The 27,103-nt window shown below is 42.4% G+C and overlaps 1 protein-coding gene across 1 annotated transcript; it reads left to right on the top strand.

Annotated features, from left to right (window-relative positions):
- LOC102191315 (pregnancy-associated glycoprotein 1-like) lies at nt 18,449-26,379 on the top strand. Its single transcript, XM_005701164.1, has 9 exons — nt 18,449-18,501; nt 19,575-19,725; nt 20,699-20,816; nt 20,915-21,033; nt 21,728-21,921; nt 22,824-22,940; nt 24,227-24,368; nt 24,456-24,548; nt 26,233-26,379. Exons 1-9 carry the CDS (start codon nt 18,449-18,451, stop codon nt 26,377-26,379), a joined length of 1,134 nt encoding a protein of 377 aa, XP_005701221.1.

The following is a 27,103-nucleotide window of genomic DNA, read 5'->3' as shown; positions in this document are numbered from 1 at the left end:
TGGCTAGCTTTGCTTACTCCTCTGTTCTGTGAGCAGGCCTGACAGTGTCTTACTTTAGGGCTTTTCCTGGGGTAGTTAACCGAGGGTCTGGTTTGGTATCTTAAGTTAGTTCCCTCAGATGGCCCTTGGGGCATTCTGGCCTAGTGCTTACTCTAAGCAATGCAGCCCGCACCTCCCTGCCCAGCCCCGTCTTGCAGTGGCGGATGCAGGTGTCTGCGCAGCTGCTCTGCTGGGACTTACCTTTGGGCATGTAATCTGTGGGTTTAAATTATTTATTTATTTTTCCTCCCAGTTATGTTGCCCTCTGAGATTCCAAGGCTCGCCACAGACTCGCCAGTGAGAGTGCTTCCTGGTGTTTGGAAACTTCCCTTTTTTAAGACTCCCATCCCGGGACAGATCTCCATCCCTACCTCATTTACCTCTCTTTTTATCTGGTACATTTTTTCCTACCTCCTTTTGAAGATAATGGGCTGCTTTCTGGGTGCCTGATGTCCTCTGCCTGCATTCAAAAGTTGTTTTGTGGAATTTACTCAGTGCTCAAATGTTCTTTTCATGCATTTGTTGGGGAGAAGGTGGTTTCCCTGTCCTATTTCTCCACTACCTTAGGACTGCCCCTCAAATTATTTATAATTCCCATGAGAGCAATAGGGCCCTGAAGACAATATTGCCTTGCTAGCAGGGAATAGTAAACCTGGTCTAAAGGCTGGTTTCTCAGCTTAAAAAGTTTATAGCAAGCCTTCAAAAATGCAATTGTTTCCAAGAAATAAACAGTGATTGCAAACAGTGAAAGGAATAATTTATAAAAATTTAAAAATATCCAGCATCCAAAGGTAAAGTAAACATATCCACAATCCAGTTTAAAATTTCCATATAAATTGTTCAAGTATTTGTCCTAGTTTCATCTCAATATTGTAAGTTGATTATCCTCTGATTAACATAATTAAATAAATGCAAAAAGAAAAAAAAAATCCAGATGTGTAAAGAAGCCATAACGAGGGAAAATGAACTAGTAAAAACACAAGTGAAATGTATATTACATAATTAGCAGGGAAGGACATTAAAATGCATCAGTTCAGTTCAGTTCAGTTCAGTTACTCAGTAGTGTCCGACTCTTTGCAATGCCATGAATTTCAGCACACCAGGCCTTCCTATCCATCACCACTCCCGGAGGTCACTCAAACTCATGTCCATCAAGTCAGTGATGCCATCCAGCCATTTCATCCTCTGTTGTCCCCTTCTCCTCATACCCGCAATCCCTCCCAGCATCAGAGTCTTTTCCAATTAATCAACTCTTCCCATGAGATGGCCAGAGTACTGGAGTTTCAGGTTTAGCATCATTCCTTCCAAAGAACAAACAGGGCTAATCTCCTTTAGAATGGACTTGTTGGATCTCCTTGCAGTCCAAGGGACTCTCAAGAGTCTTCTCCAACACCGCAGTTCAAAAGCATTAATTCTTCGGCGCTCAGCTTTCTTCACGGTCCAACTCTCACATTCATACATGACCACAGGAAAAAAACATAGCCTTGACTAGTTGAATTTTGTTGGCAAAGTAATGTCTCTGCTTTTGAATATGCTATCTAGGTTGATCATAACTTTTCTTCCAAGGAGTAAGCATCTTTTAATTTCATGGCTGCAGTCAACATCTGCAGTGATTTTGGAGCCCCAAAAGATAAAGTCTGACACTGTTTCCACTGTTTCCCCATCTATTTCCCATGAAGTGATGGGACCAGATGCCATGAACTTCGTTTTCTGAATGTTTAACTTTAAGCCAACATTTTCACTCTCTTCTTTCACTTTCATCAAGACGCTTTTTAGTTCCTCTTCACATTCTGCCATAGGGTGGTGTCATCTGCATATCTGAGGTTATTGATATTTCTCCCACCAATCTTGATTCCAGCTTGTGCTTCTTCTAGTCCAGCGTTTCTCATGATGTACTCTGCATATAAGTTAAATAAGCAGGGTGACGATATACAGCCTTGACATACTCCTTTTCCTATTTGGAACCAGTCTGTTGTTCCATGTCCAGTTCTAACTGTTGCTTCCTGACTTGAAGATAGGTTTCTCAATAGGCAGGGCAGGTTATCTGGTATTCCCATCTCTTTGAGAATTTTTCACAGTTTATTATGATCCACACAGTCAAAGACTTTGGTATAGTCAATAAAGCAGAAATAGAGGTATTTTGGAACTCTCTTGCATTTTTGGTGATCTAGTGGAAGTTGGCAATTTGATCTCTGGTTCCTCTGCCTTTGCTAAAGCCAGCTTGAACATCTGGAAGTTCACGGTTCACGTGCTGCTGAAGCCTGGCTTGGAGAATATTGCACATTACTTTACTAGCGTGTGAGATGTGTGCAATTGTGTGGTAGTTTAAGCATTCTTTGGCATTGCCTTTCTTTGGGATTGGAATGAAAACTGACGTTTTCCAGTCCCGTGGCCACTGCTGAGTTTTCCAAATTTGCTGGCATATTGTGTGCACACTTTCACAGCATCTTCTTTCAGGATTTGAAATAGCTCCACTGGAATTCCATCACCTCCACTAGCTTTGTTCATAGTGATGCTTTCTAAGGCCCATTTGACGTCACATTACAGGATGTCTGGCTCTATGTGAGTGATTATCAATAATCCTTATATGCATGAAGCTGAAGAATATTGAGTCTGTTAAATAGAGACATGTAAAATAGAAATGCAAACACCGTGAAAAAAAATTAATTGCGCATCAGAGAGCTTTGAAGTAACTTTAAGAGTGCTAAAATATATGTAAATGGAATCCCACAGGAAGTGAAAGACAGGAGAATAGAGCAAAGAACTGCATAATTACTGGCTGAAAAATTTCCAGGAATGATGAACGCTTTAACCCTGTTAACACAGAAGCTCAATTAATTCAAGGGCAAGAAATATGACAACTATACAAAGGCACATCATAATTCAAGGTTTAAGACAATAACCAAAGAAATGTAACCAGATGGAAAAACCAACACAGTAGAACAAGAAATGGGGATTACAGCAGATTAGGCCAAAAGAAACAATGTCAGCCAGAGGACACTGGCACCACATCTTAAATGCTGAGAGGAACATATTTGACTCAGAATTCTATACCCAAGAAAAATACATATCAAAAACAAGATAAAATACTTTCTCAGACATACAACAATAGCAAGACTGCATCACCACCAACAGACCAATTTAATAAATGTTTTTTAAAAGGTTTCAAGTCAGAAGGAATTCAAAACCAAGTGACAATCTGGGTCTACAGGGGGAATGAACAGTACTCAAAAATGATAAACATTTTGTATGCATTAAAAGGCAAATATAGGGATTTCCTTGGTGGTCCAGTGTTTAAGGATGTGCTTGTCAATGCAAAGCATTTGCAAATGGCAAAGCTTTGTTCCTTTGTCAGAGAACTAAATCCCACATGCCACTGAGCACTAAGCCTGCATGTCTCAAATAAATTTTAATGCTGCAAGTACTGAGCTTGCCCTCCTCAAATGGAGAGTCCCTACCACAAGGAAGATCCTGCATGCCACACTAAGACCCAGTACAGACAAATAAATGATAAATAAATAAATAATTTAATAATTGTCATAATTAATAATGATAGAATAGCAAGTTAAAGATGCATACCATGGACCTTAAACCTACTTAAAAAACAGTTACAGTTAATAAAGTGACAAAGGATGTAAAAGGAAATCAGAAAAACTACTCAGCCACAGAGAAGTCAGGGGTAAAAAAGACATGGAAAGAAAGAACATGGGACAAACTGAAGATAAAGAGCAAGATGATCAAATTAAACCCAACTAGAGTTAACTGCTCAGATGTGAACCCAGACTGAAGATATAACCCAAGTCCCAGACCACAGCAGATCCCCATACACTGCACTGTGCAGCTGAAACAGAGCCTGCCAGGCTCCAGGGCCCCATGTGCCTGGGCACAGAACAGCATCAAAAGTTCATATGGATCAGTAAATTAGAAGACTTCAATGATAAAAATTACATCCTCTGTTTGTAAAAAAAATAGCATTAGAAATCAATGTTCACTGGACAGAAGAAGAATAAGGTGCTAGCATAGTGCGGACCTTCCCTCTTTTACAACCTTAATTCTTCTCAGGAGGGAGCAGATAAATTGACAGGTCTTATATCTCTTCAATACCAGACATACTTGACATACACAGACAATACTAGACATTCATGTTTGATTTTCACGGTTTGGTCTCCTCTCCCTTCTCCTCTCTTGCTCACCGTGGGCAACAGGGACTGCACATCTAAACCATAGCTCAATCACTACACACAAATCTGGATGATATTTGCCGGATGTTTCACATAAAGCAGTGAAAACTTGTTTCCTCCTATTTCACACTCTTGGCTCTTTTCAACCAACCACAGCTCTTTTCCTACCTCCTGGGATTCTGGTCCTCTGTCACTTGCAGCCATGTTCCCATACACTGGGCTTCAATTACATCTAATGAAATTCCTATTCAGAGTGGCTATAATACACACAAAAAGGGAAAGAACAAGCAGCTCCTTACTCTCCTCTCTTGTTCCCTCACTACATACATTCACTGAAAACCTGTGTAGCAAGTTTGTTACATACAAACATTCAAGTAGAAAACTTTCAAACCTGTAAAAGTGCATTTGCAAGTGCAATCACATCAGTTAGTTCGCAGATCTGACACACATTGTCATGGACGCATCCAAGACAAGTTGGTGTGCATTTGTGTACTTTACTGTACAGAACTGTATGGAGTACAACAGTGCAGGACTTTTATTTCAAGCTTAGGCTGTCTGAAAGGAAGCATAAATTCAGTGGTAATGTAGACGGTACTACTATTCTATTTTTAAAGGTGTGCTTGGTTACTCAGCTATGTGAATTTTCAACAAATGGAATGCAGTCAGCCAGGCTCCTCTTGCCATGGGGATTCTCCAGACAAGAATACTGGAGTGGGTTGCCATGCCATGTCCAGGTACTGCAAGATGAAAAATGTTTCTTTTATTGTGTTTGTGTTTTATGTATTATTTGTGTGAAAAGTATCATAAAGCTATTAAACTACAGTAATATATAGCCAATTGTCTTAGCTGACTACCTAAGTACCTTTACTAGATTTATGAAGAAATTGGGATTTTTGAACACCCTTTTCAAATGTAACTTCTTCATATACAGGGGACTTACTGTTCTGCTAAGACCTGTGGATCCAAAAGTAAACGCATCCCCTACAGGTCCAAGGAAGTCACATTCTTGGTTGGGATTTTAGAGGAAATGTGAGATCTCCATAATTCTAGCCATTTCAGTCTTTTCAAATGACCTTGATCAGGACAAACAAATAGCAGAGTAGAAATAATAATTGTGTTTCTACCTACTTCTAGAAATTGTTGTTAAGTTCTCAATACTGGATCTTGTAATGCTGGTGGACTAAATGGAGAAGTGATATGAATAGAAATAAGGAAGGTGAGACAGGTAGGTCAGAATGTGGGGTAACAAAGACAAGGTATTTAGAAGCTGAAGAATTGAGAGAGATTTGGGACCTGAGTTGGAAAAGAAGTTTTCAAACCGAATTGGGTCGTGTGGTATGTGTAATCCTCACTTCAGTCCTTTGAAGATCTCTATTGCCCAGTCTGCCTCTATTTTCTGGAGCATAGTTCAGATCCATCTATCTGTTTCTCATTGCTGCTCCTTTCCCCTGGCTCTCACATTGTGCACAGCCATTCAGGCTACTCCATTCTTTTTGTGTTGTTGTTGTTCTTTAAGGAAGGTGCTGTAGGCTACCTACAAAATGCTGTATTCCCTGGTTCTCTTTCAAAAGTGAAAATAGTTTATTATATAGCCATCAGCCCAGTACCTACAGGACAGCATTTCCTACCCTCCCATGCTCTTAGTCGTGACTGGTGACTTTGAGATGCAAGCAGATCTGTAACAGGAATTTCTTGGAAGACTGCTTTCAAGGAGCTGATTCAGCTGAGAGATGGGACTCTTCCCTTCCCCATTTACTTCCTAACTGTTTTCTGGATTTTAGTTGTGATGGCTGGAACTCCTGCAGTTGTATTGGACAATCATGTAACCTTGGAGATAAATAGCACCCAAGCTCTGGCTGGCCCACCACCAGCTTTTTTTCAGTGGGAGAGAAAAATCAAGTTTATCTTGCTAAAGTTATGGTTGTTTTAGTTTTACAAATGTGCATCCAAACTTAATCCTGATACTACTCTGTGTTTAATATGATGTAGACTTATTATTTTGTTGGGTTTAGTGAATATATTTATATTTTACATTTTTCTAATTTTTTATTTTATGAATTGATTCACCAACCATTATACCTAAATTTTATAAATGCAAAATTATGATTATAAGCATGCTTTCCTTTATTTTTTTTATATGTTCCATGAATTTTTTTTTTTATTTTTTAAATTTTAAAATCTTTAATTCTTACATGTGTTCCCAAACATGAACCCCCCTCCCACCTCCCTCCCCACAACATCCCTCTGGGTCATCCCCGTGCACCAGCTCCAAGCATGCTATAAGCATGCTTTCCTTTAGATTTTGAATTTTTATACTTTATTATCTTCTTTCCATTCTTGTTTTTTTCCATATTTGCACAGCCTGGTCCATGTCCTTTTTTATAACCTCATCCATATCCATCTCTGCAGGCTAAGACACACTGAGAGCTGTTTGGGAAGAACCAAAGAATGAATACAGGGATATGAATGAAGGGTGGTGGCCCTTGTTACTCATCGTGAATGTTATTCAGTAGGATCACATTCCCCTGCCCTTCTGTATGCCCATAGGCCCCAGGTTTGCCATGACCATGGAAGATACTTCGGCCAGTGGAATTTGAGTAGAAGTGATATCTCACTTCCAAATGGAAGTATTATTTTCTGTCCCACTAGCTGGAATGGAGATATAAGACAAGAGATGGAGCAGACATGTTAGACCAGAGGTAAGTAGCACAGGTGGAAGATATGACAAGAAGGAAGTGGGCCCTTATCTCTGTGGAGAGACCTGCACTAACATTATATGAAAGATAATTGAAATTGTATTGTATTTAAGATAATGTTATTTAGAGTTTCATTACAGTCATTGAACCTGTCACCTAACACTCAAAATAAAAAATCTGATCTTTGTGTTAGCCTTGTCTTGACATTAGGGTCTGAATGAGACAATATCTACTGACATATACCTACAAGTGAGTCAAGTGACAGCCCTGCCCTCTGGAAGCTGTGCTCTAGTGTGGGATTCAGAAACTGAAGCAAGAACAAAGCCACATGGCATGAGAGCTTCAAGATCCTGTAGGAACCCTGGGGTGGAGAACCTCAATCAGTCCTGATTTCAGGAGGTTGCTTGAAGCAGGGCCAATCCTCTGTCAGTGTCCTCATAAATAGGCTATGTTGCCAAGTTTCATGTAAGAGTGATTTATTTCAAATTCCTTTCAGAATGTTTTCCCTTTTGATCCAGTGCTTAAGATATGCATTTGAGACCTGGTTTGGGAAGATTGCAGATGCACCAGGGCAACTAAACCAGTGGACCACAGCTACTGAGCCTGAGTGGTCTAGAGCCTGTGATCTACATCAAGAGAAGCACAGGATTGAAAAGCCAGTTCACTGCAATTACAGAGGAGCCCCTGCTTGCTGAAAATAGAGAAGTCCTGAGCAGCAATGAAGACATACTGCTGTTGCTAATTCACTTCAGTGTGTCCGACTCTGTGTGACCACGTAGATGGACGCTCACCAGACTCCCCCATCCCTGGGATTCTCCAGGCAAGAACAGTGGAGTGGGTTGCCATTTCCTTCTCCAATGAATGGAAGTGAAAAGTGAAAGTGAAGTCGCTCAGTCCTGTCTGACCCTCAGCGACTCCATGGACTGCAGCCTTCCTGGCTCTGTTCATGGGATTTTCCAGGCAAGAGTACTGGAGTGGTGTCATTGCCTTTTCCACAATGAAGACTTAATGCTGCCAAAATTTAAAAAAAAAAAAAAAAAGAATTCTATTAGAGAAACCAGTGAGGTCTCAAGGGAAGCAGGACATGAAAAAGGATGAAACCAGTCTCAGTCTGATATCGTGCAAGTCATGGAGAAGGAAGCTACAGCCTGTTTTCACAGGGAAATTGGGATATAAGCTGTGCCTCAAACGTGTCCCAAACCAAGGCTAGGGAGCTGGGATTTCACTCTCCTACGAGCGCCTCCTTCTCGTCCTTCAACTAACACCCAGCTGGTGTCTACAACCCTTGTATTAGATCCTCCAAAGACAAATCAAAGGAGACACTAGAAGCAAAATACAACAAAGCTCAGGAAAATGCAACCTCAGATAATGTCTAGATTTCTGCACCCAGTCTGCTATCTCCAGCGTCATATATGAAATCCTGCGAGTCTAAAGAACTCCATGACTCTCTACATGTAAGTTTTCTTTTTCTTTTTAGTTCAGGTTTTAATTTGAACTGGAGTGTAGTTGACTTACAGCATTGTATTAATATTAGTTGTATGGGAAATTAATTCCCTTATACATATACATGTACCTATTGTTTCTTAGATTATTTTCCCATACAGGATATTACAGACAATTGAGCAGAATTCCTGTGCTGTATAGTAGGTCTTTGTTGATTATCTACTAAATAAAGTAGTAGACATATATTAATCTCAAACTCTCAATATCACTAAGACAGAAACTTCAAAATTGACTTTCTATAAATTTCTTACTGCAAAACTATTTCAAACATAACAAATATAAGAAAGAAGAGTGTCATGAACCCTATATTTCATCATTCAGCATCAATAACTACAAAACTAACCTCTTAGTCCCGCAGATTGTCATAGACTGGAGACTATGCAACATCAAAGTGATGGCCAATTGAGTTCCCAGCAGAGACCATTTTGACTTGCATCAGTCTTTCTCATCTTGCTATGTTCTCACATGTGGTGATTGAAGGGAAGGAAGAAGAGGGAGAATAAGAGAGAAAAAGAGGGAAAGGCTAATCCCATCATGAGGGACCACCATCAAAACCCCATGTCAACCTGGGAACCTCCCAAAGGCCCTACTCCCTAATATCATCATATTAGGAGTCAAGGGTGGACACAATTCTCTCCATAGCTGCTATCTGTTCTTAAATCAAGCAGACTACCATTTCATTCTCTCTTTTACTCCTTATTCATTTTTCCTGAAGTATTTTAGGGACAAGATGAGCATTTCACAAAATCCATATAGTGAGTATTTGTGGTAGAATGATAGGACATTGAAAAAAAAAATGCTCTTTTGTTCCCTCCAAAATGAACACTTTATATCCAGTCCATGTGCAAATTTCCCTGATTCTCAAAAAGCAGATATCTTTTCACAGTTTATTGAAAGAATGTTATCCTATGTTGCACTTGGTTGTTCTCCTTTATGACTAAATAAGTGTTCCTCTTGCAATTTTAATGCCATTTATTTGTTCAGAAACTGGGAGGAAGCAGGGTGGTTTGTCCTACAGAATGTCCCACTATTGGGTATAGAGCAGGGGTCCACAATACAAGTACAGTGGTTCACAACAAGTACCAGTCCTTGGTCTATTAGGTACCAGACCTTCACAGCAGGAGGTGAGCTGCAGGCCAGAGAGTGAGGCCTCATCTGTATTATAGCTGCTCCCCATCACACTCTCATCATCCCCAGAAGGGACAATCTACTTTGTTTCCCTGGAACAGTTTGTAGTTACATAACCTATGCTTAATAGAAACAAACATAGCATTAATATTGATGATTATTTTTCTTTCTCAGTGCTCAGAATGTTGAGTTGGTGCCCTAGAAATCTATCACAGTGACAATTTAGATGTTGACTATTAACATCTGGACACATTGAGCCAGCTACAGTTCAGTTCAGTTCAGTCATTCGGTCGTGTCCGACTCTTTGCGACCCCATGAATCACAGCACGCCAGGCCTCCCTGTCCATCACCAACTCCCAGAGTTCACACAAACTCATGTCCGTTGAGTCAGTGATGCCATCAAGCCATCACATCCTCTGTCGTCCCCTTCTCCTCCTGCCCCAAATCCTTCCCAGCATCAGGGTCTTTTCCAATGAGTCAACTCTTCACATGAGGTGGCCAAAGTATTGGAGTTTCAGCTTCAGCATCAGTGCTTCCAATGAACACTCAAGACTGATTTCCTTCAGAATGGACTGGTTGGATTTCCTTACAGTCCAAGGGACTCTCAAGAGTCTTCTCCAACACCACAGTTCGATAGCATCAATTCTTCGGTGCTCAGTTTTCTTCACAGTCCAACTCTCACATCCATGCATGTCCACTGGAAAAACCATAGCCTTGACTAGACGGACCTTTGTTGGCAAGATAATGTCTCTGCTTTTCAATATACTACCTAGGTTGGTCATAACTTTTCTTCTAAGGGGTAAGCCTCTTTTAATTTCACGGCTGCAATCACTATCTGCAGTGATTTTGGAGCCCCCTCAAAATAAAGTCTGACACTGTTTCCACTGTTTCCCCATTTATTTCCCATGAAGTGATGGGACCAGATGTCATGATCTTCGTTTTCTGAAAGTTGAGCTTTAAGTCAACTTTTTCATTGTCTTTCATTTTCCTCAAGAGGCTTTTTAGTTCCTCTTCACTTTCTGCCATAGGGTGGTGTCATCTGCATATCTGAGTTTTTTGATATTTCTCCCGGCAATCTTGATTCCCTCTTGTGCTTCTTCTTGCCCAGCATTTCTCATGATGTACTCCGCATATAAGTTAAATAAGCAGGGTGACAATATACAGCCTTGACGTACTCCTTTTCCTATTTGGAACCAGTCTGTTGTTCCATGTCCAGTTCTAACTGTTGCTTCTTCACCTGCATATAGGTTTCTTATTTTTTTAATTTTAATTTTTACTTTATTTTACTTTACAATACTGTATTGGTTTTGCCATACATTGATGAAGCAGGTCAGGTGGTCTGGTATTCCCATCTCTTTTAGAATTTTCCACAGTTTATTGTGATCCACAAAGTCAAAGGCTTTGGCATAGTCAATAAGTTTCTTAGCCACCTGTAATTTCTCTTTCGTGAGGGGCCACTGCTCTGTCCAAATAGGCTTGTCAGTCTTCCAAGTTATTTTAATAATTGTATTGTTTGTTAAATGAGAAGTGGCCCCTAGGAAAAATGTGGAATGTATATCTGAGTTTGCCATTGCATCAGTAAGTCCCTTCTTATTAGATTAAGGGCTGCATCTATCACATAAGATTTTAATGTTGCAGGTTGGCCTTCTGGTCCCTCACATGGATAAATTTGAGTGCTCTGATAAAACTCTTGTACTTTGGTTTGAGAAATCCATGGAATTTCCCAAGAAATTTTTTATAAAAGCCAGGATTTGGGCCATAAAGGTTTGGAAACAATAGTAATATCAAATCCAGTGTCGAGGAGACCAAAAAATCTTTTGCTATTAATTTTGATATTTATAGTCTGTAGGGCAAATTTAGATACTCAGTTCAGTTCAATTCCTCAGTCATGTCTGACTCTTTGTGACCTCATGAATCACAGTACGCTAGGCCTCCCTGTCCATCACCAACTCCCAGAGTTCACACAGACTCACTTCCATTGAGTCAGTGATGCCATCCTGCCATCTCATCCTCTGTTGTCCCCTTCTCCTCCTGCCCCCAATCCCTCCTAGCATCAGAGTCTTTTCCAATGAGTCAACTCTTCGATGAGGTGGCCAAAGTACTGGCGTTTCAGCTTTAGTATCATTCCTTCCAAAGAAATCCCAGGGCTGATCTCCCTCAGAATGGACTGGTTGGATCTCCTTGCAATCCAAGAGCTTAAATTTAAATATTTAAAAACTAACATCATGGGATCCAGCCCCATCCTTCATGGCAAATAGAAGGAGAAAAGTCGGAAGCAGTGATAGATTTCTTCATCTTAACTTTTAAAACCACAGTGGATGCTGCCTGCAGCCATGAAATCAGAAGACATTAACTTCTTGGCAGGAAAGCTTTGGGAAACATAAACAGTGTGTTGAGAAGCAGAAACATCATTCTGCCCAACAAACTGGTAGATGTTTGGCCTTTTTGTTTGGATTCCTAAACTTTCTGTCCAGTCCCCATTGGTCTTTGAAGTCCCTCAGCTTTCTGGTCCTTCAAGATTCCAAGATTATTTTGAGCATTTCTTTACCCAGTCCTGAAATCAGCCATCTCTTTAAGATCTTCTGATGAAAAATGTATTTAGAAGCTAGATGTTAGACCTCAGAATAGTCCCTGTTATCAAGTTGTCATTCCTTCTAGGCTTTACAGTGGTAGGAGGAGGAAGTACACATTTTCCTGAAAAATTAAAATAGAATGGAATATAATTAGTTTGTAGAAACTTATGCTTTCAGTTCAAGATTTAAGACAGCAGGGTTTGAATTAACCTTCTATATGTTATGTGTGAACCTCTTTTCCTAGCCACTGAAAGCATTATTTCAGAACATTAGTTTTAATTATTGTCTTGCTTGTACCTGTTAACATACATACTATTCTGTCACAATAACAGAAACTATATGAGCAACAATAAGTTGTTGAATTATTGCTCGCCACAGCTGCAATGGTGGTGCAGATGCATGGTAGCTGTAACGGGAGCGCAGATGCATGGTGGAGATGAACTACCCCACGTCCAAATTAGGGGCAGCAGCTGAGAGGAGCTACCTTACTTCCAAGGTAAGGAGTAGCAGCTGCACTTGGCTGGAGCAGCCGTGAAGCGATAACCCACATCCAAGGTAAGAGAAACCCAAGTAAGATGGTAGGCCCTGAGAGAGGGCATTGGAGGGCAGACAAACTGAAACCACATTCACAGACAACTAGCCAATCTGTCACACGGACCACAGCCTTGTCTAACTCAATGAAACTAAGCCATGCCTTGTGGGGCCACCCAAGATGGACAGATCATGGTGGAGTGGTCTGACAGAATGTGGTCCACTGGAGAAGGGAATGGCAAACCACTTTAGTATTCTTGCCTTGAGAACCCCATGAACAGTATGATAAGGCAAAAGGATAGGACACTGAAAGATGAACTTCCCAGGCTGGTAGGCACCCAATATGCTACTGGAGATCAATGGAGAAATAACTCCAGAAAGAATGAAGGGGTGGAGCCAAAGCAAAGACAACATCCAGTTGTGGGTGGGAATGGTGATAAAAGCAAGATTCAATGCTGTAGAGAGCAATATTGCATAGGAACCTGGATTGTTAGGGCCATGAATGAAGGCAAATTGGAAGAGGTCAACCAGGAGATGACAAGAGTGAACATAGACATTCTAAGAATCAGCAAACTTAGATGGATTGGAATGGGTATATTTAACTCAGATGACCATTATATCTACAACTGTGGGCATGAATCCCTTAGAAGAAATGGAGTAGACATTATAGTCAACAAAAGAGTCTGAAATGCAGTACTTGGATGCAATCTCAAAAATACCAGTATGACATCTGTTCGTTTCCATGGCAAACCATTCAATATCATGGTAATCCAAGTCTATGCCACCATCAGTAACACTATAGAAGCTAAAGTTGAATAGTTCTATGAAGACCTACAAGACCTTCTAGAAAACACCCCCAAAAGGTGTCGTTTTTATTATAGGGGACTGTAATGAAAAAGTAGGAGTCAAGAAACATCAGAAGTAACACGCAAACTTGGCCTTGGAGTACAGAATGAAGCAGGGCAAAGACTAATAGAGTTCTGCCAAGAGAACACACTTGCCATAGCAAACACCCTCTTCCGACAACACAAGAGAAGACTCTACACATGGACATCAGCAGATGGTCGACACCAAAATCAGATTGATTATATTTTTTGCAGCAAAGATGGAGCAGCTCTATACAGTCAGCAAAAACGAGACTGGGAGCTGACAGTGGCTCAGATTATGAACTCCTTATCGGCTAATTCAGACTGAAATGGAAGAAAGTGGAGAAAAGCACTAGACCATTCAAATATGACCTAAATCAAATCCCTTAGCACTATACAGTGGAAGTGAGAAATAGATTTAAGGGACTAGATCTAATAGACATAGTGCCTGATGAACTATGGATGGAGGTTCATAACATTGTACAGGAGACAGGAATCAAGACCATTCCCAAAAAAGATAAATGCAAAAAAGCAAACTGGCTGTCTGAGGAGGCTTAACAGATAGCTAGCTGTGAAAAGAAGGGAAGCAAAAAGCAAAGGAGAAAAGCACAGATATACCCATTTGAATGCAGAGTTCCAAAAAATAGCAAGGAGAGATAAGAAAGCCTTCCTCAGGGATCAATGCAAAGAAATAGAGGAAAACAATAGAATGGGAAAGACTAAACATCTCTTCAAGAAAATTAGAGATACCAAGGGAATATTTCATGCAAAGATGAGCTCAATAAAGGACAGAAATTGTACGGACCTAACAGAAGCAGAAGATATTAAGAAGAGGTGACAAAAATACACAAAGGAATTGTACAAAAAATGTATTCAAGACCCAGATAATCACGATGGTGTGATCACTCATCTAGAGCCAGAAATCCTGGAATGTGAAGTCAAATGGGCCTTAGGAAGCATCACTACGAACAAAGCTAGTGGAAGTCATGGAATTCTAGTTGAGCTATTTCAAATTCTGAAATATGATGCTGTGAAAGTGTTGTACTCAATATGCTAGAAAAATTGGAAGACCCAGCAGTGGCCACACACCTGGAAAAGGTCAGTTCTATTCCAATCCCAAGTAAAAGCAGTGCCAAAGAATGCTCAACGTTCAGCACAATTGCACTCATTTCACATGCTAGTAAAGTAATGCTTAAAATTATCCAAGCCAGGCTTCAGCAATACATGAACCATGAACTTCCAGATTATCCAGCTGGTTTTAGAAAAGGCAGAGGAACCAGAGATTGTATTGCCAACATCTGGTGGATTATCAAAAAAGCAAGAGAATTCCAGAAAAAAACACCTACTTCTGCTTTACTAACTATGCCAAAGCATTTAACTGTATGGATCACAATAAAATGTGGAAATTTCTTAAAGAGATGGGAATACCAGATCACCTGACCTGCCTCTTGAGAAACCTGTACACAGGTCAGGAAGCAACAGTTAGAACTGGACATGGAACAACATACTGGTTTCAAATAGGAAAGGAGTACGTCAAGGCTGTATATTGTCACCCTGCTTATTTAACTTATATGCAGAGTACATCATGAAAACGCTGGGCTGGAGGAAGCATAGGTTGGATCAAGATTGCTGGGAGAAATATCAATAGCCTCAGATATGCAGATGACACCACCTATTGCAGAAAAGAAGAAGAAAAAGAACATCTTGATGAAGGTGAAAGAGGAGAGTAAAAAGCTGGCTTAAAACTCAGCATTTAGAAAACTAAGATCATGCCATCTGGTCCCATCACTTCACGGCCAATAGATGGGGAAACATTGAATAAACAGGTTGATGTCAATTTCTGGGCTCCAAAATCACTGCAGATGGTGATTGCAGCCATGAAATGAAAAGACACTTACATCTTGAAAAGAAAGTTGAGACCAATCTAGACAGCATATTGAAAAGCAGAGACATTACTTTGTCAACAAAGGTCTGTGTAGTCAAGGTTATGGTTTTTCCAGTGGTCATGTATGGATGTGAGAGTTGGGCTATAAAGAAAGCTAAACCCCAAAGAATTGATGCTTTTGAACTGCGGTGTTGGACAAGACTCTTGAGTGTCCCTTGGACTACAAGGAGTTCCACTCAGTCCATCGAAAGGAAATCAGTCCTGAATGTTCACTGGAAGGACTGATGCTGAAGCTGAAACTCCAATATTTTGGCCACCTGATGCAAAGAGCTGACTCATTTGAAAAGGCCCTGATTTTGGGAAAAAGATGGAGGGCAGGAGGAGAAGGGGATGACAGAGGATGAGATGGTTGGATGGCATCACCAACTCAATGGACATGGGTAAGTGTGGACTCCAGGAGTTGGTGATGGACAAGGAGGCCTTGCGTGCTGCCATTCACGGGCTCACAAAGAGTCGGACACGACTGAGCAACTGAACTGAACTGACGTTGTTGAATATAGTTTCAGATTTATTTCCTTTTTTTTCTTTTTGTTTTCTTTCATTTTGTTTTTGATGGGCAGTATTTTTGTTTTTCCTTAGAAGATATTCCACTCTGAATGTAGAGTCATAAGTTTGAATTTTAAAGCCACTTAAAGAGTACGTCAAGGCTGTATATTGCCATCGTGCTTATTTAAATTATTTGCAGAGTGCATTATGAGAAACGCTGGACTGGAAGAAACACAAGCTGGAATCAAGATTGCCAGGAGAAATATCAATAACCTCAGATACGCAAATGACACCACCCTTATGGCAGAAAGTGAAGAGGAACTAAAAAGCCTCTTGTTGAAAGTGAAAGTAGAGAGTGAAAAAGTTGGCCTAAAGCTCAACATTCAGAAAACGAAGATCATGCCATCTGGTCCCATCATTTCATGGGAAATAGATGGGGAAACAGTGGAAACAGTGTCAGACTTTATTTTTTTGGGCTTCAAAATCACCGCAGATGGTGATTGCAGCCATGAAATGAAAAGATGCTTACTCCTTGGAAGAAGTTATGACCAAACTAGATAGCATATTCAAAAGCAGAGATATTATTTTGCCGACTAAGGTCCATCTAGTCAAGGCTATGGTTTTTCCTGTGGTCATGTATGGATGTGAGAGTTGGACTATGAAGAAAGCTGAGTGCTGAAGAATTGATGTTTTTAAACTTTGGTGTTGGAGAAGACTCTTGAGAGTCCCTTGGACTGCAGGGAGATCCAACCAGTCCATTTGAAGGAGATCAGCCCTGGGATTTCTTTGGAAGGAATGATGCTAGACCTGAAACTCCAGTACTTTGGTCACATCATGGGAAGAGTTGGCTCATGGGTAAAGACTCTGATGCTGGGAGGGATTGGGGGCAGGAGAAGAAGGGGATGACAGAGGATGAGATGGCTGGATGGCATCACTGACTCGATGGACGTGAGTCTGGGTGAAGTCTGGGAGTTGGTGATGGACAGGGAGGCCTGGCATGCTTCGATTCATGGGATTGCAAAGAGTCTGACACAACTGAGCGACTGAAATGGACTGAACTGAACTGAAGTAATGTGTTGTTACAGGTAGCTAGTCAACAACCTGATGCAATTAGATTTATTAGTCTTTGTTCTTAATTGGTTCAGTTCAGTTCAGTAGTTCAGTTGTGTCCGTCTCTTTGCACCACCATAGACTGCAGCATGCCAGGCTTCCCTATCCATCACTAACTCCTGGAGCTTGCTCAAGCTCATGTCCATCAACTTGGTGATGCCATCTAACCATCTCATTCTTTGTCTTCCACTTTTCCTCCTGCCTTCAATCTTTCCTAATATCAGGGTATTTTCCAATGTGTCAGCATGTTTAGTATGCATTCAGTCCCTTTTTAAATCAAACAACATGAATTAAATTCCTCTCTGTCCCTACTGCACCCCCAACTCTTGGCCAGAAGCAAAAAATTGCAGAGACTGAAGGCTGATTCCAGCACATCACTGTGGATATTTCGTTCCCACTGTTTTTTTTTGGGGGGGGGGAGAGGGGGGAGTTTGTTGCTAACATTAAAATCAGTAGGTTGTACATAAATATCCAAACTTCCAATTCTCTTGAAAACATGGCCAACTGGCCCGCTTTCCAGCATGGGTGAAGTGGAGGAAAGGCTGCTCCCAGTGGTAAGGCCTGTGCTGCCCAGATTCCAACATGTCCACCTAGTCTTAGTATCATATCTCCTGCCTCCTGGGGCCATGAATTTGTGAGAACTAGACTGCTAGCTCTCTTAAGTTAAAGACTACTTTTGTCTTGATTAACTTTGACTTTGAAGCCTTTAACCCAGAACCTAGCACACAGTTCTTCCTTGACCAGTTGTTGGAAGATATAAAATATCTTGTGGATGCATACAGCATATCTTCCAATACTGAAACCATACAATTAAAGTAATATTCTTCCCTAAATCTTTGATGCAGCCTGGCATCATAGGTGCCCCTGATGTCTGCCATTAGACCCACTACCTAAAGCCAGTTGTATGTTCTTAAGCTGTCCCTGAAGTCTTCACTTTGCCATTTGACCATTTATCCTCCTAGCAATCTCCTCTTCAATGAAGACAGCAATGCATTTCTCATGAAGTGCCTAGGAAGATGACATGAAACCAAGAATGTCGAGCACAGCCCCTAGTATCCATTTTCATGATGTTCTTAGTAGTTTTTTCTCCATGTCGGCAAGGTTCTCAAACTTCTTAGCTGTCCATGCAGATCAGTTTGATTTTCCAGCCAAGCTTCAGGGAAGAGATTACAGTTCAATTCTCTGTATTCTGAGAAGCTTCAAAGGCTACTCACCAAGGACACTGATGAAGATAAAGATTTTATCGAGACCTTTGTGTTTTTTTCAGATCTTTTAGTGGCCTAAAGGGGAAAACTCGGGTAGGTCAGATCATATATAACTAGGGGCTCCTGGTCACCATTACATGCTAAGAACCCAAACTTCCCTGAATACTTGGAGCCAGGAAAGAAGCATGAAGTGGATTGTGCTCCTTGGGCTGGTGGCCTTCTCAGAGTGCATAGTCAAGTAAGTATGGGGACTGTAAGCCACATCATATTCCTTTCTCGGATTTTTCTTTTCATCTGATTATTCTTCCAGCCATCAGGTTTAGAAGGGAATGGAATATTTCCCTAAGAGTCTTAAAGCTCCACTCTTACTTATTGATAAGTAACTTGCTATAGGAAATGTGGATTCCAAGATTTTGGTTGGGTTGCACAAATTTTGGGGTCCAGTCATGTCATTACCTATTGAAAATGCAACTCCTTGCAACTGTTCAGTGCACAGTCTATGAAGATGTCGATGTGGTCCTGTGGAATAGCATTTCTACATTTTATTCAACATGTCCTCTTTTCTTCCTATCTACTTCAGTGTGTATATGCCTATGTCTGCATCTCTGCATCACTGTCATTTGTCTCTCCATCTCTTTGGAAGTCACTGGGAGTGTATTTCTTTTTGTGCTGTTTGTTTTCAATTGTTCACTTGACTCTTACTTCCTTCTCAAGCCTCTGAATTTCCCTTAGTCATTCCCTATATCTTGGATTCTTCTTTCAACTCTCTCTTCTCTTTCAACTTGGAGAAAGATACACTGTTTTATATACACTGTTTTATATCTGACAAGCAGTGTGACCACAGCCAATTCAGAAACCTGTTGCATTTCAAATTGCTCTCTTCTAAAAGACGATAATAGTCCCCCTTCTATCTCATTCCTTGAGGTTCTATGAGAAGGAATGAGTGGGATGGCAAAATAAATGCTAATGGCTGTCATTGTTGACACTTCCTATTTATCAGGTACCTTATATCTATCACTTCACTTATCGCCAAGATATTCTTTCTGGAGGGTTTGTATTGTTACATTCCACCATTTTACCGAAGGGGAGACTGAGACACCACATGGTCATACAGCTTACCCAAGGCTGCAGAACAGATCCTGTATTCAAATCTATGTCTTTGCCATGGTATATGCATAAAATTCTGATAACAATGTGCCTTATAAAAATGATTAGAAAACACAAAGGGCCATTACAATGACAGTTATACCTTAACACTGACAGCTAATTGTGGCGTCTTGTTTGTTTTCTTTGTCAAATGCTCGGTGAAAGAATACCTCTAAGGAGAGTGAAGACCATGAGAAACACCCTCAGGGAAAAAAACATGCTGAACAATTTCCTGAAGGAGCATGCTTACAGACCGTCCCAGATGTCTTTTCGTGGCTCAAATTTAACTATTCACCCGCTGAAAAACATCGAGGATGTGAGTATTTCCGGAGGATGGTGCTCCACAGCGCCCCCTGGTGCTCTAGGCTAGCACTGGGGCTCATCTGGAGGTGCCAGGTGGGATGTTGGGGTTGGGGGTCCTGCAGGAGGCCGAGACACTGGAAAACAGGGACCCCGACCAGAGGAGAAGGCACTCTCCTCCACAACTGTTTGTCTTTGTGACTGGATCTGGCAATTACCAGGTGGCAGGTAAATATCCATTTCTGTGTCAAACATGTGTCATTAGTTTGAGGACGATTGTTCCTTCAGAACTAAGTGAGCCCCTCAGTTACAGATGAAGAGTGAACCATCTCTGTTCAAAAGGTAGAACCAACTGCAAAGCAATCATGAATCCTCAGGTAGAGGAATTCAGTTTTCAGAGATGCAAGAAAGACAGCAGTATAAAGTTACTGAACCTGTATTCCCTTGTATGGCCATAAGAATCACTGTGGTTACTGTTTTCAGATTAGACAAAGGGCTTATTTTGTCTTCAAAAATGCTCATGCCAGCCTGAGAGATAGGCAAAGAGTAAATACATGTCAAATGAAAGGGTCACCTATGTGGTATTAATTGGATGTGGTCTGAGTTTGGAGGGAGTGGCTGGGGTTGAACAAGAAGGACCTCCTGGAGAAGGGCGTGCTAAGGTGGGATTGAAGAGACTACAGAGCTTCTCAAATGAAGGCACCAGGACTTCCTTGTGTGCCCAGCAGTCCTGGAGGCCCAGTGGTTATGTCTCTGGGATCCCATGCAGGAGGTACCACTTCAACGCCTGGTCATAGAGTCAATATCCTGCATACAATGTAGCATAGCGAAAATATATCAAATGCAGATACATCTGTGACCAAAGTCTATGAACTGCATGGTGGTTAGAAAGTGATCTCAAGAAATATGTGACACCCAGAGGGAGGCATCAGTGTGGGAATAGAGGGTAGACATTTCTGCACTAACCCACTCCATCCTTCTTCCTGTAGGTGGTCTACATGGGTAGCATCACCATTGGAACACCCCCTCAGGAATTCCAGGTTATCTTTGACACAGGCTCATCTGACTTGTGGGTGCCCTCTGACTTTTGTCCCATTGCAGCCTATTGTGAGTACAGACACCCCGTACCCGGGCCATCCTTCACTTGCCCTGCCGCCCTGTTTCCACCCTTGGCACCTGATGACACTCATCTCTTGTGTCTCCAGCTACACACAATAGGTTCAGACATCTTCAGTCTTCTACCTTCCGGATTACCAATAAGACCTTCAGCGTCGCCTACGAATCTGGGAGCATGAAAGGAGTTGTTGCTCATGACACAGTTCGGGTAACAGTGTGACATATGCTGAGTCAGGAGTGGCTATGGACTGACCACTTCTGGCAAAACAGATGCAAGACCACCTGCCAGGACCCTTCCTAGCCTAACTCCCATATATATTGGCCATCTTATCCACAGGGTCATGTCTCTGGGGAAGTAATGCCCATGGTGACACATGAGCAAACAGATTAGCTCACCCAGAGAGTGGTTTGAGGTGTGGACTTGCACCTCCTCTGCCCATGAGCAGTTCAAGGATCATTTTGCTGGGAGCGAGAAGCGGGGAAAAAAGCACCTACTCTTATATTCACAGACTGTTCCAGGCACTTTCAGGTGATAACTGGTTTAGTCCTGCAACAACCCCACACAGCAGTTACTCTGATTAGCTCATGAAATATATGAGGAAACTGAGGTACAGACAGCAAGGGCCTTGCGGAGGGCACACATGTCATAAAAGGTGGAATTAGGCTGGCTTTTCAGGACTGAAGTTGCTGTGAGGTGTTTGGGGACAGGATAAAACTGATTTGGGGACCCTGGGGGCAGTCAAGTGCTTCAGGTATCCAGAGTGGGAAACTGGGGACCTGAGAAGTCAAGGGGCCTGATAAATGAGTTCTCACTCTAGAGGACCCTTGAGAGTGTAATGAACCTATGGCCTGCTTCCCCTACTTCATGTATCTGTAGCTAGGAACACTTTTCTTTCCCACAGATTGGGGACCTTGTAAGCACTGACCAGCTGTTCGGTCTAAGCATGGAGGAATACGGGTTTGAGGATATAACTTTTGATGGCGTCTTGGGCTTGAACTACCCCAACATGTCCTCTTCTGGAGCAATCCCCATCTTTGACAAGCTGAAGAATGAAGGTGCCATTTCTGAGCCTGTTTTTGCCTTCTACTTGAGCAAGTAAGTCTGAGATGGACAATCTCTTTCTCCTAATTAGCTGCAAGATACTTTCAGTTGCACAAAAATTTACACAACACTTAAAGTATCTGAGAGATAATCTAACCCAGGATAACTATGGACCCAGGACCCTACCTGGCTTCACCCCTGGCTTTTAGGAATAAAAGTTTATTGGAACCCTACTCCTGGGCTCAAGACCAGTTACTTGGTCTAGGGGGGTGAGTGAGGAGGAAGGCTAATGGAAGGCAACAGGAAACAAGTTCAAGGAAAAGGCATTAGGATTTGATTATGAATTTGATAAGGAACGAAGGAGAAGAATGGTGAATATCTTTCCTGTATCATTTTCTTTTCACTGGGAGCCCAGGACCAGCTACCCAATTTGTAGGACCCAGTGATAAATGAAAGTGTGGGACACAAAAGTATGGGACGTTGTTCAAGAAATATGAGGCATTTCATGAAAGGGAGAGCAGAAGCGGGGTCCCTTTTGAGTTTGGAGCCCTTTAGAGGTCACATGCCATTGGAGCCAATGCTGGGTGACTGAACCCACACCCTTAGAACCCCCAGGCCTTGATTTTCCTGAAAAATGACAAGGTGGACAAGGGGAAAGCCAAAAACACTTCAGCACCCTGTCCTCTGAAGGTGTCTGAACACTCAGGTCGCTGGAGGTCCAGGGCATCTTCAGAAGACATAGTGGGTGGAGCCCTGCCAAGTGCTTCAGCTTCTAACCTCCTCTGTGCCATTCATTAGCCAGTAACAGACCTCAATCTGGATCTCAATCTCTCCTAGACTCAATTTCTGCATCTGCACATGGGGACCTTATTAGGGCCTTGATGGGTGGACAAGCATAGCTCTCAGAAAGTGTTGTTACTGTCCTCCAAGGATCCCCCCATCACTTCTCTCTACAGAGACGAGCAGGAGGGGAGTGTGGTGATGTTTGGTGGGGTGGACCACCACTACTACAAGGGAGAGCTCAACTGGGTACCATTGATCCAAGCAGGTGACTGGATTGTACACATGGACCGGTAAGCCTCTCCTTCTGAGGGTCAGTCCAAGTGATGCTCCCACTACTGTTCATGGACACAGGCAGACACACACAAATGCATTCTCAAACACAGATATACACTACTCACAACAACACAGACAGACAAGCATGAAAACACACAAGCAGTCACATATAAACATACACAGCAACACATAAAAACATGCATAGCTAGTCAGAGACACACAAGCACACACAGAGACACATATCAGTTCAGTTCAATCAACACATAAAAACAAACACAAAGCACATAGATACACAAACAACCCATAGGTTCTTAATCCCCAGGCCTTCTGAGCATGGCTTGGACCAGGGTCCTAAAAGGCATCAGAGAGGTCTTTGCAGCTGGGAGAATGCTGCACCCACTGCCCTTTGAGGTGGGGAGCATGATTAGAGGATTCTACAGTGTGGTGAATAGAGGATCAGGGAGAATTTCTCCAGCCTGAACAGAGTTATGATAAGATGAGTGAATCTCCAGGGCTACCTAGGACATAGGAAGTTCTCAGTACAGATAATGCCATTTTAAAAACAGGAACAGTCCTGAGAAAATGGGGAAAACTGGTCTTTTTAGGGAGGAGCTACCCAGCAGTGGAGAGAGGTTGGCTGCAGTCTTAAGATGTGACAGCAACTAATACAAAGGACACCCCATGTTCTTGGGCACACAGTGGGACAGAGGCTATAACAGAGAATCAGGAAGGTGGGATACAGCAGTGACCTGAGGACAAGAGGCATAATTGATAGGATTCTGTCATACCCTCAGATAAAAGCTGACCTGTCCTTTGGAGTTTCTTTTGGCTAGTCATGTATTTCCTTGCCAGGGTCTCAGGGTCTGAGCTAGTTGTAGGAGCAGTGCTGGCAGACACCTTCTCCCAGAGGAGTCCCTCTCTCCCCTACTTTGAGAATCTGCTGCCCTTGCAAATCTCCATCTTCACTCTGTGTGTGTAACTTGTTATTTTTCCTCATCAGATACAGCTCTCTGGAGGTTTCTTATTGTTTTCTCAGTCTTCATTCACTCATTGAACAGACAAGCATTGGGTATCCACTGTGTGCCAGGCACTTAAGGGAGGCAAGGTACAAAAGATCTTGTCAAGGTACAAAAGAACCTAGTGTATTCATACAGTATTCGAGGATGTCAAGAAAGGTGATTTGTCAAGAGCAAAGGAAAAGAGGCCAAGAGACAAAGGGCTGTTTAGGAGACAGTCAGGAAGGGGACAACTCTGGGGAGACTCAGAGTGACCATGATGCCCACTTTCTTCCTTTGTCTCTCAGCATCTCCATGAGAAGAAAGGTTATTGCTTGTTCTGGTGGCTGCGAGGCCGTTGTTGACACCGGGGTATCAGTGATCAAAGGCCCAAGAACACTGGTTGATAACATACGGAAGCTCATCAGCACCACACCATGGGGTTCCAAGGTGAAGGGTCATGCCTCAGGGTCACTCCCAGTCTCCACATACAACAAGGATCTCCAGGGTCAACCTCTCACCCTCTCTCTCTAACAGCACTACGTTTCATGTTTTGTGGACCTGCCTTCTATTATTTTCACCATTAACGGTATCAACTACCCAGTACCAGCTGAAGCCTACATCCTCAAGGTGAGGGGACAGTGCTGAGGGTTGGTTCTCAAACTGGAGCATGCAGGAACCCTTGGGCTGCTGCAGGGAGGAGGGCGCCCTCTGGAGGCCATGTCACACCATTGCAGATGCTGCTGAGGTGTGTGGCTGGGCCAGTGCCTCCCACAAAACTAATCATTTGAGAATAAAGGGCCGTGTGAGACACTGACTTTCCTGAAATAAATGTGGAGAGGCCACACCATATGGAATGGTGGGAGTCAGGGAGAGGGGAACACTAAGGTCCTCGGTCCTCAAAGAACTTCAATTCAATCTGAACCTGTAGGTACATGAACATGGAATTCAGCACTAGCAGTCCCTGAAATAGGCCATGTTACAAGGAGAATGGTGGGGACAGTCCCAGTATGATGTTCCAGCATAAGTTAACAGTCGCCCTTCCCTTTTCACAGTTTTCCTGGTTTGCATGATAAATTACTTGGTCAGCCTAGTTCTCGGCTGCATCTTTCCCTTGCTCCCGCCAGGTGCCTCCTTTGTGAGTTGCTGTACCCAACCCCTCTGTGGGGAGGTAGGATGCTAATATGAATAAAGGGTGCACTGTGACTGCTCAGCCCCTGCAGTGGGTGGAGGCTTCATGTCAGATCCCAGCGGGAGTTCAGAGCAGGCTGATGGGCTCAAAGAAGGCTCTGAGGAAAAGAGGGAATTTCAGGAATTCTAAAACCACAAACTCATTGAGCCTTATGGAGGGTTGCTTGGTTCTAGGCAAAACTACACGGGATTCCATCCAAATGGAATCCCAGGGTGGTCTGCACTGGGGTACCAGGGACTTATGATGGGTGATGAGGGCTACAGACTGACCAGTGGGGATGGGGAACCAGAGTACGTTACCCAACCAAGCCTGGAGTGGTCAAAGAGGGTGAGTGTGGGCTGAAGGAGGCTTAACAGCCTTCCTGAGTTAAGTCTTCAAGAAAGTGTTGTGGGCACTGCTCTATTTAATATGGATAACCAACAATGAGTTACTGTGTAGCACAGGGAAATCTGCTCAGTTATCCTGGATGGGAGGGGTGTCTTTGGGACCAGGATACTTGAATACATATGGTTGAGTCCCTTTACTGTCCACCTGAAATTCAGATTATTGTTAATCAGCTATACTCAAATACAAAATAAAGTTTTTTAATAAAGTATGGATTGTGGGGTTGCCAAAGGAGAACGAGCATTCTCTGCAGAGAAAATAAAGGAGCAGGAGTCAGAAGGAAAGCAATTGGGAATGAGGAAAGCTATGGACACACGTGTTCTTTTTGAAAAAATTATATTGAAGTGTGGCTAATCTTCAGTGTTGCATTAAGTTCTGCTGCACAGCAATGTGACTCAGTTATACACATTAAAATACATATGTTTTCTTATTCTTTTTCATGTGATTTATCACTGAATATTTAATATAATCCCTTATGCTCTACAGTAAGACTTTGTTGTTTTTCATTCCTGTTTCCCCACTCCCAGTTCTCTCCTCCCCCACACCTTTCCTCATGGCAACCTCATGTCTTGGCCCTCTTTGGTTTTGGATGAACTCTCATAGCCCCTGCTCATGAGAAAACCCCCTGATACTTACCAAAAGAGGGAAATAAAACAAAGTATTTTGCTGGGTCTGGGTGTTGGGGAGAGTCACTGGTAAGGGCTCGTGCTGACTGATATGTCTCTCTGACTCCCTCAGGATTATAGAGGCTGCTATTTCATCTTTGAAGAGATCGCTGTGAGTCCACCTATAGAGACCTGGATCCTGGGTGACATCTTCCTGAGGCTGTATTTCTCAGTCTTTGATCGAGGAAATGACAGGATTGGCCTAGCAAGGGCAGTGTAAATGCTTGGAGTGGTTCAGGAATCAGTAAGGCTGCTTCTGACACACACTCACTCACATCTTGGGCACTCCTGCCCAGGAGACTGGTGAACTGTGTTTGGTGGTCTGCACACTCTATTCTCAATAAAGAATAAAGGGTTTCACTCTTAATTGTACTGAAACAAATGGTTGCCTCTGTTTGTGTCCGGGGTGAAAGATCTAGAACCACGTCTGAAACAAAATTGGGAGGTACCCTACTCCAACTGGCTTCAAGGAAAAGGGAGACTCATTGAAATGATTCTGGGAATCCAGGACACAAGAATCAGAGCAAATACAAAGATCTCAGTGACTTGACCCAAGAAATCAGAAGTCATCAGTTCTCTCTTTCTCACCCTCGGTCTTTCTCTTCCCTCTTTTTTTATGGTCTTAGCCTGAGAACTTTCTCCCTTAAGGCTTCTACACCTAGTGAGGGAGTCAAGCTACCTGTCCTAGGGTTTTATATGCTGAAGGCATCTCCTAGTAAGGAAAGAAGCTTGGAGCCATTAGAGTTCAAGGGTGTTCCCTGAATGATTCACCTCAGTTAACCTGTACAGCCCTAGATCAACCAATGTGGCAGGGCCATGGGGTGCTATGATTGGTTTTACATGGTCATTGGCCTTTGACTCAGCAGCACACATGATTGTCAATTTCCTCCATAACTACATGACTGAAGCTGGGGATAGGCAGCCCCAAGGAAAGCAACTGGCAG

Source organism: Capra hircus, chromosome 29 (genome assembly GCF_001704415.2).
Source record: "Capra hircus breed San Clemente chromosome 29, ASM170441v1, whole genome shotgun sequence".
Taxonomy (NCBI): Eukaryota; Metazoa; Chordata; class Mammalia; order Artiodactyla; family Bovidae; genus Capra; species Capra hircus.
Note: the sequence above shows the minus strand (reverse complement) of the source record. Positions and strands in the feature narration are given on the sequence as shown.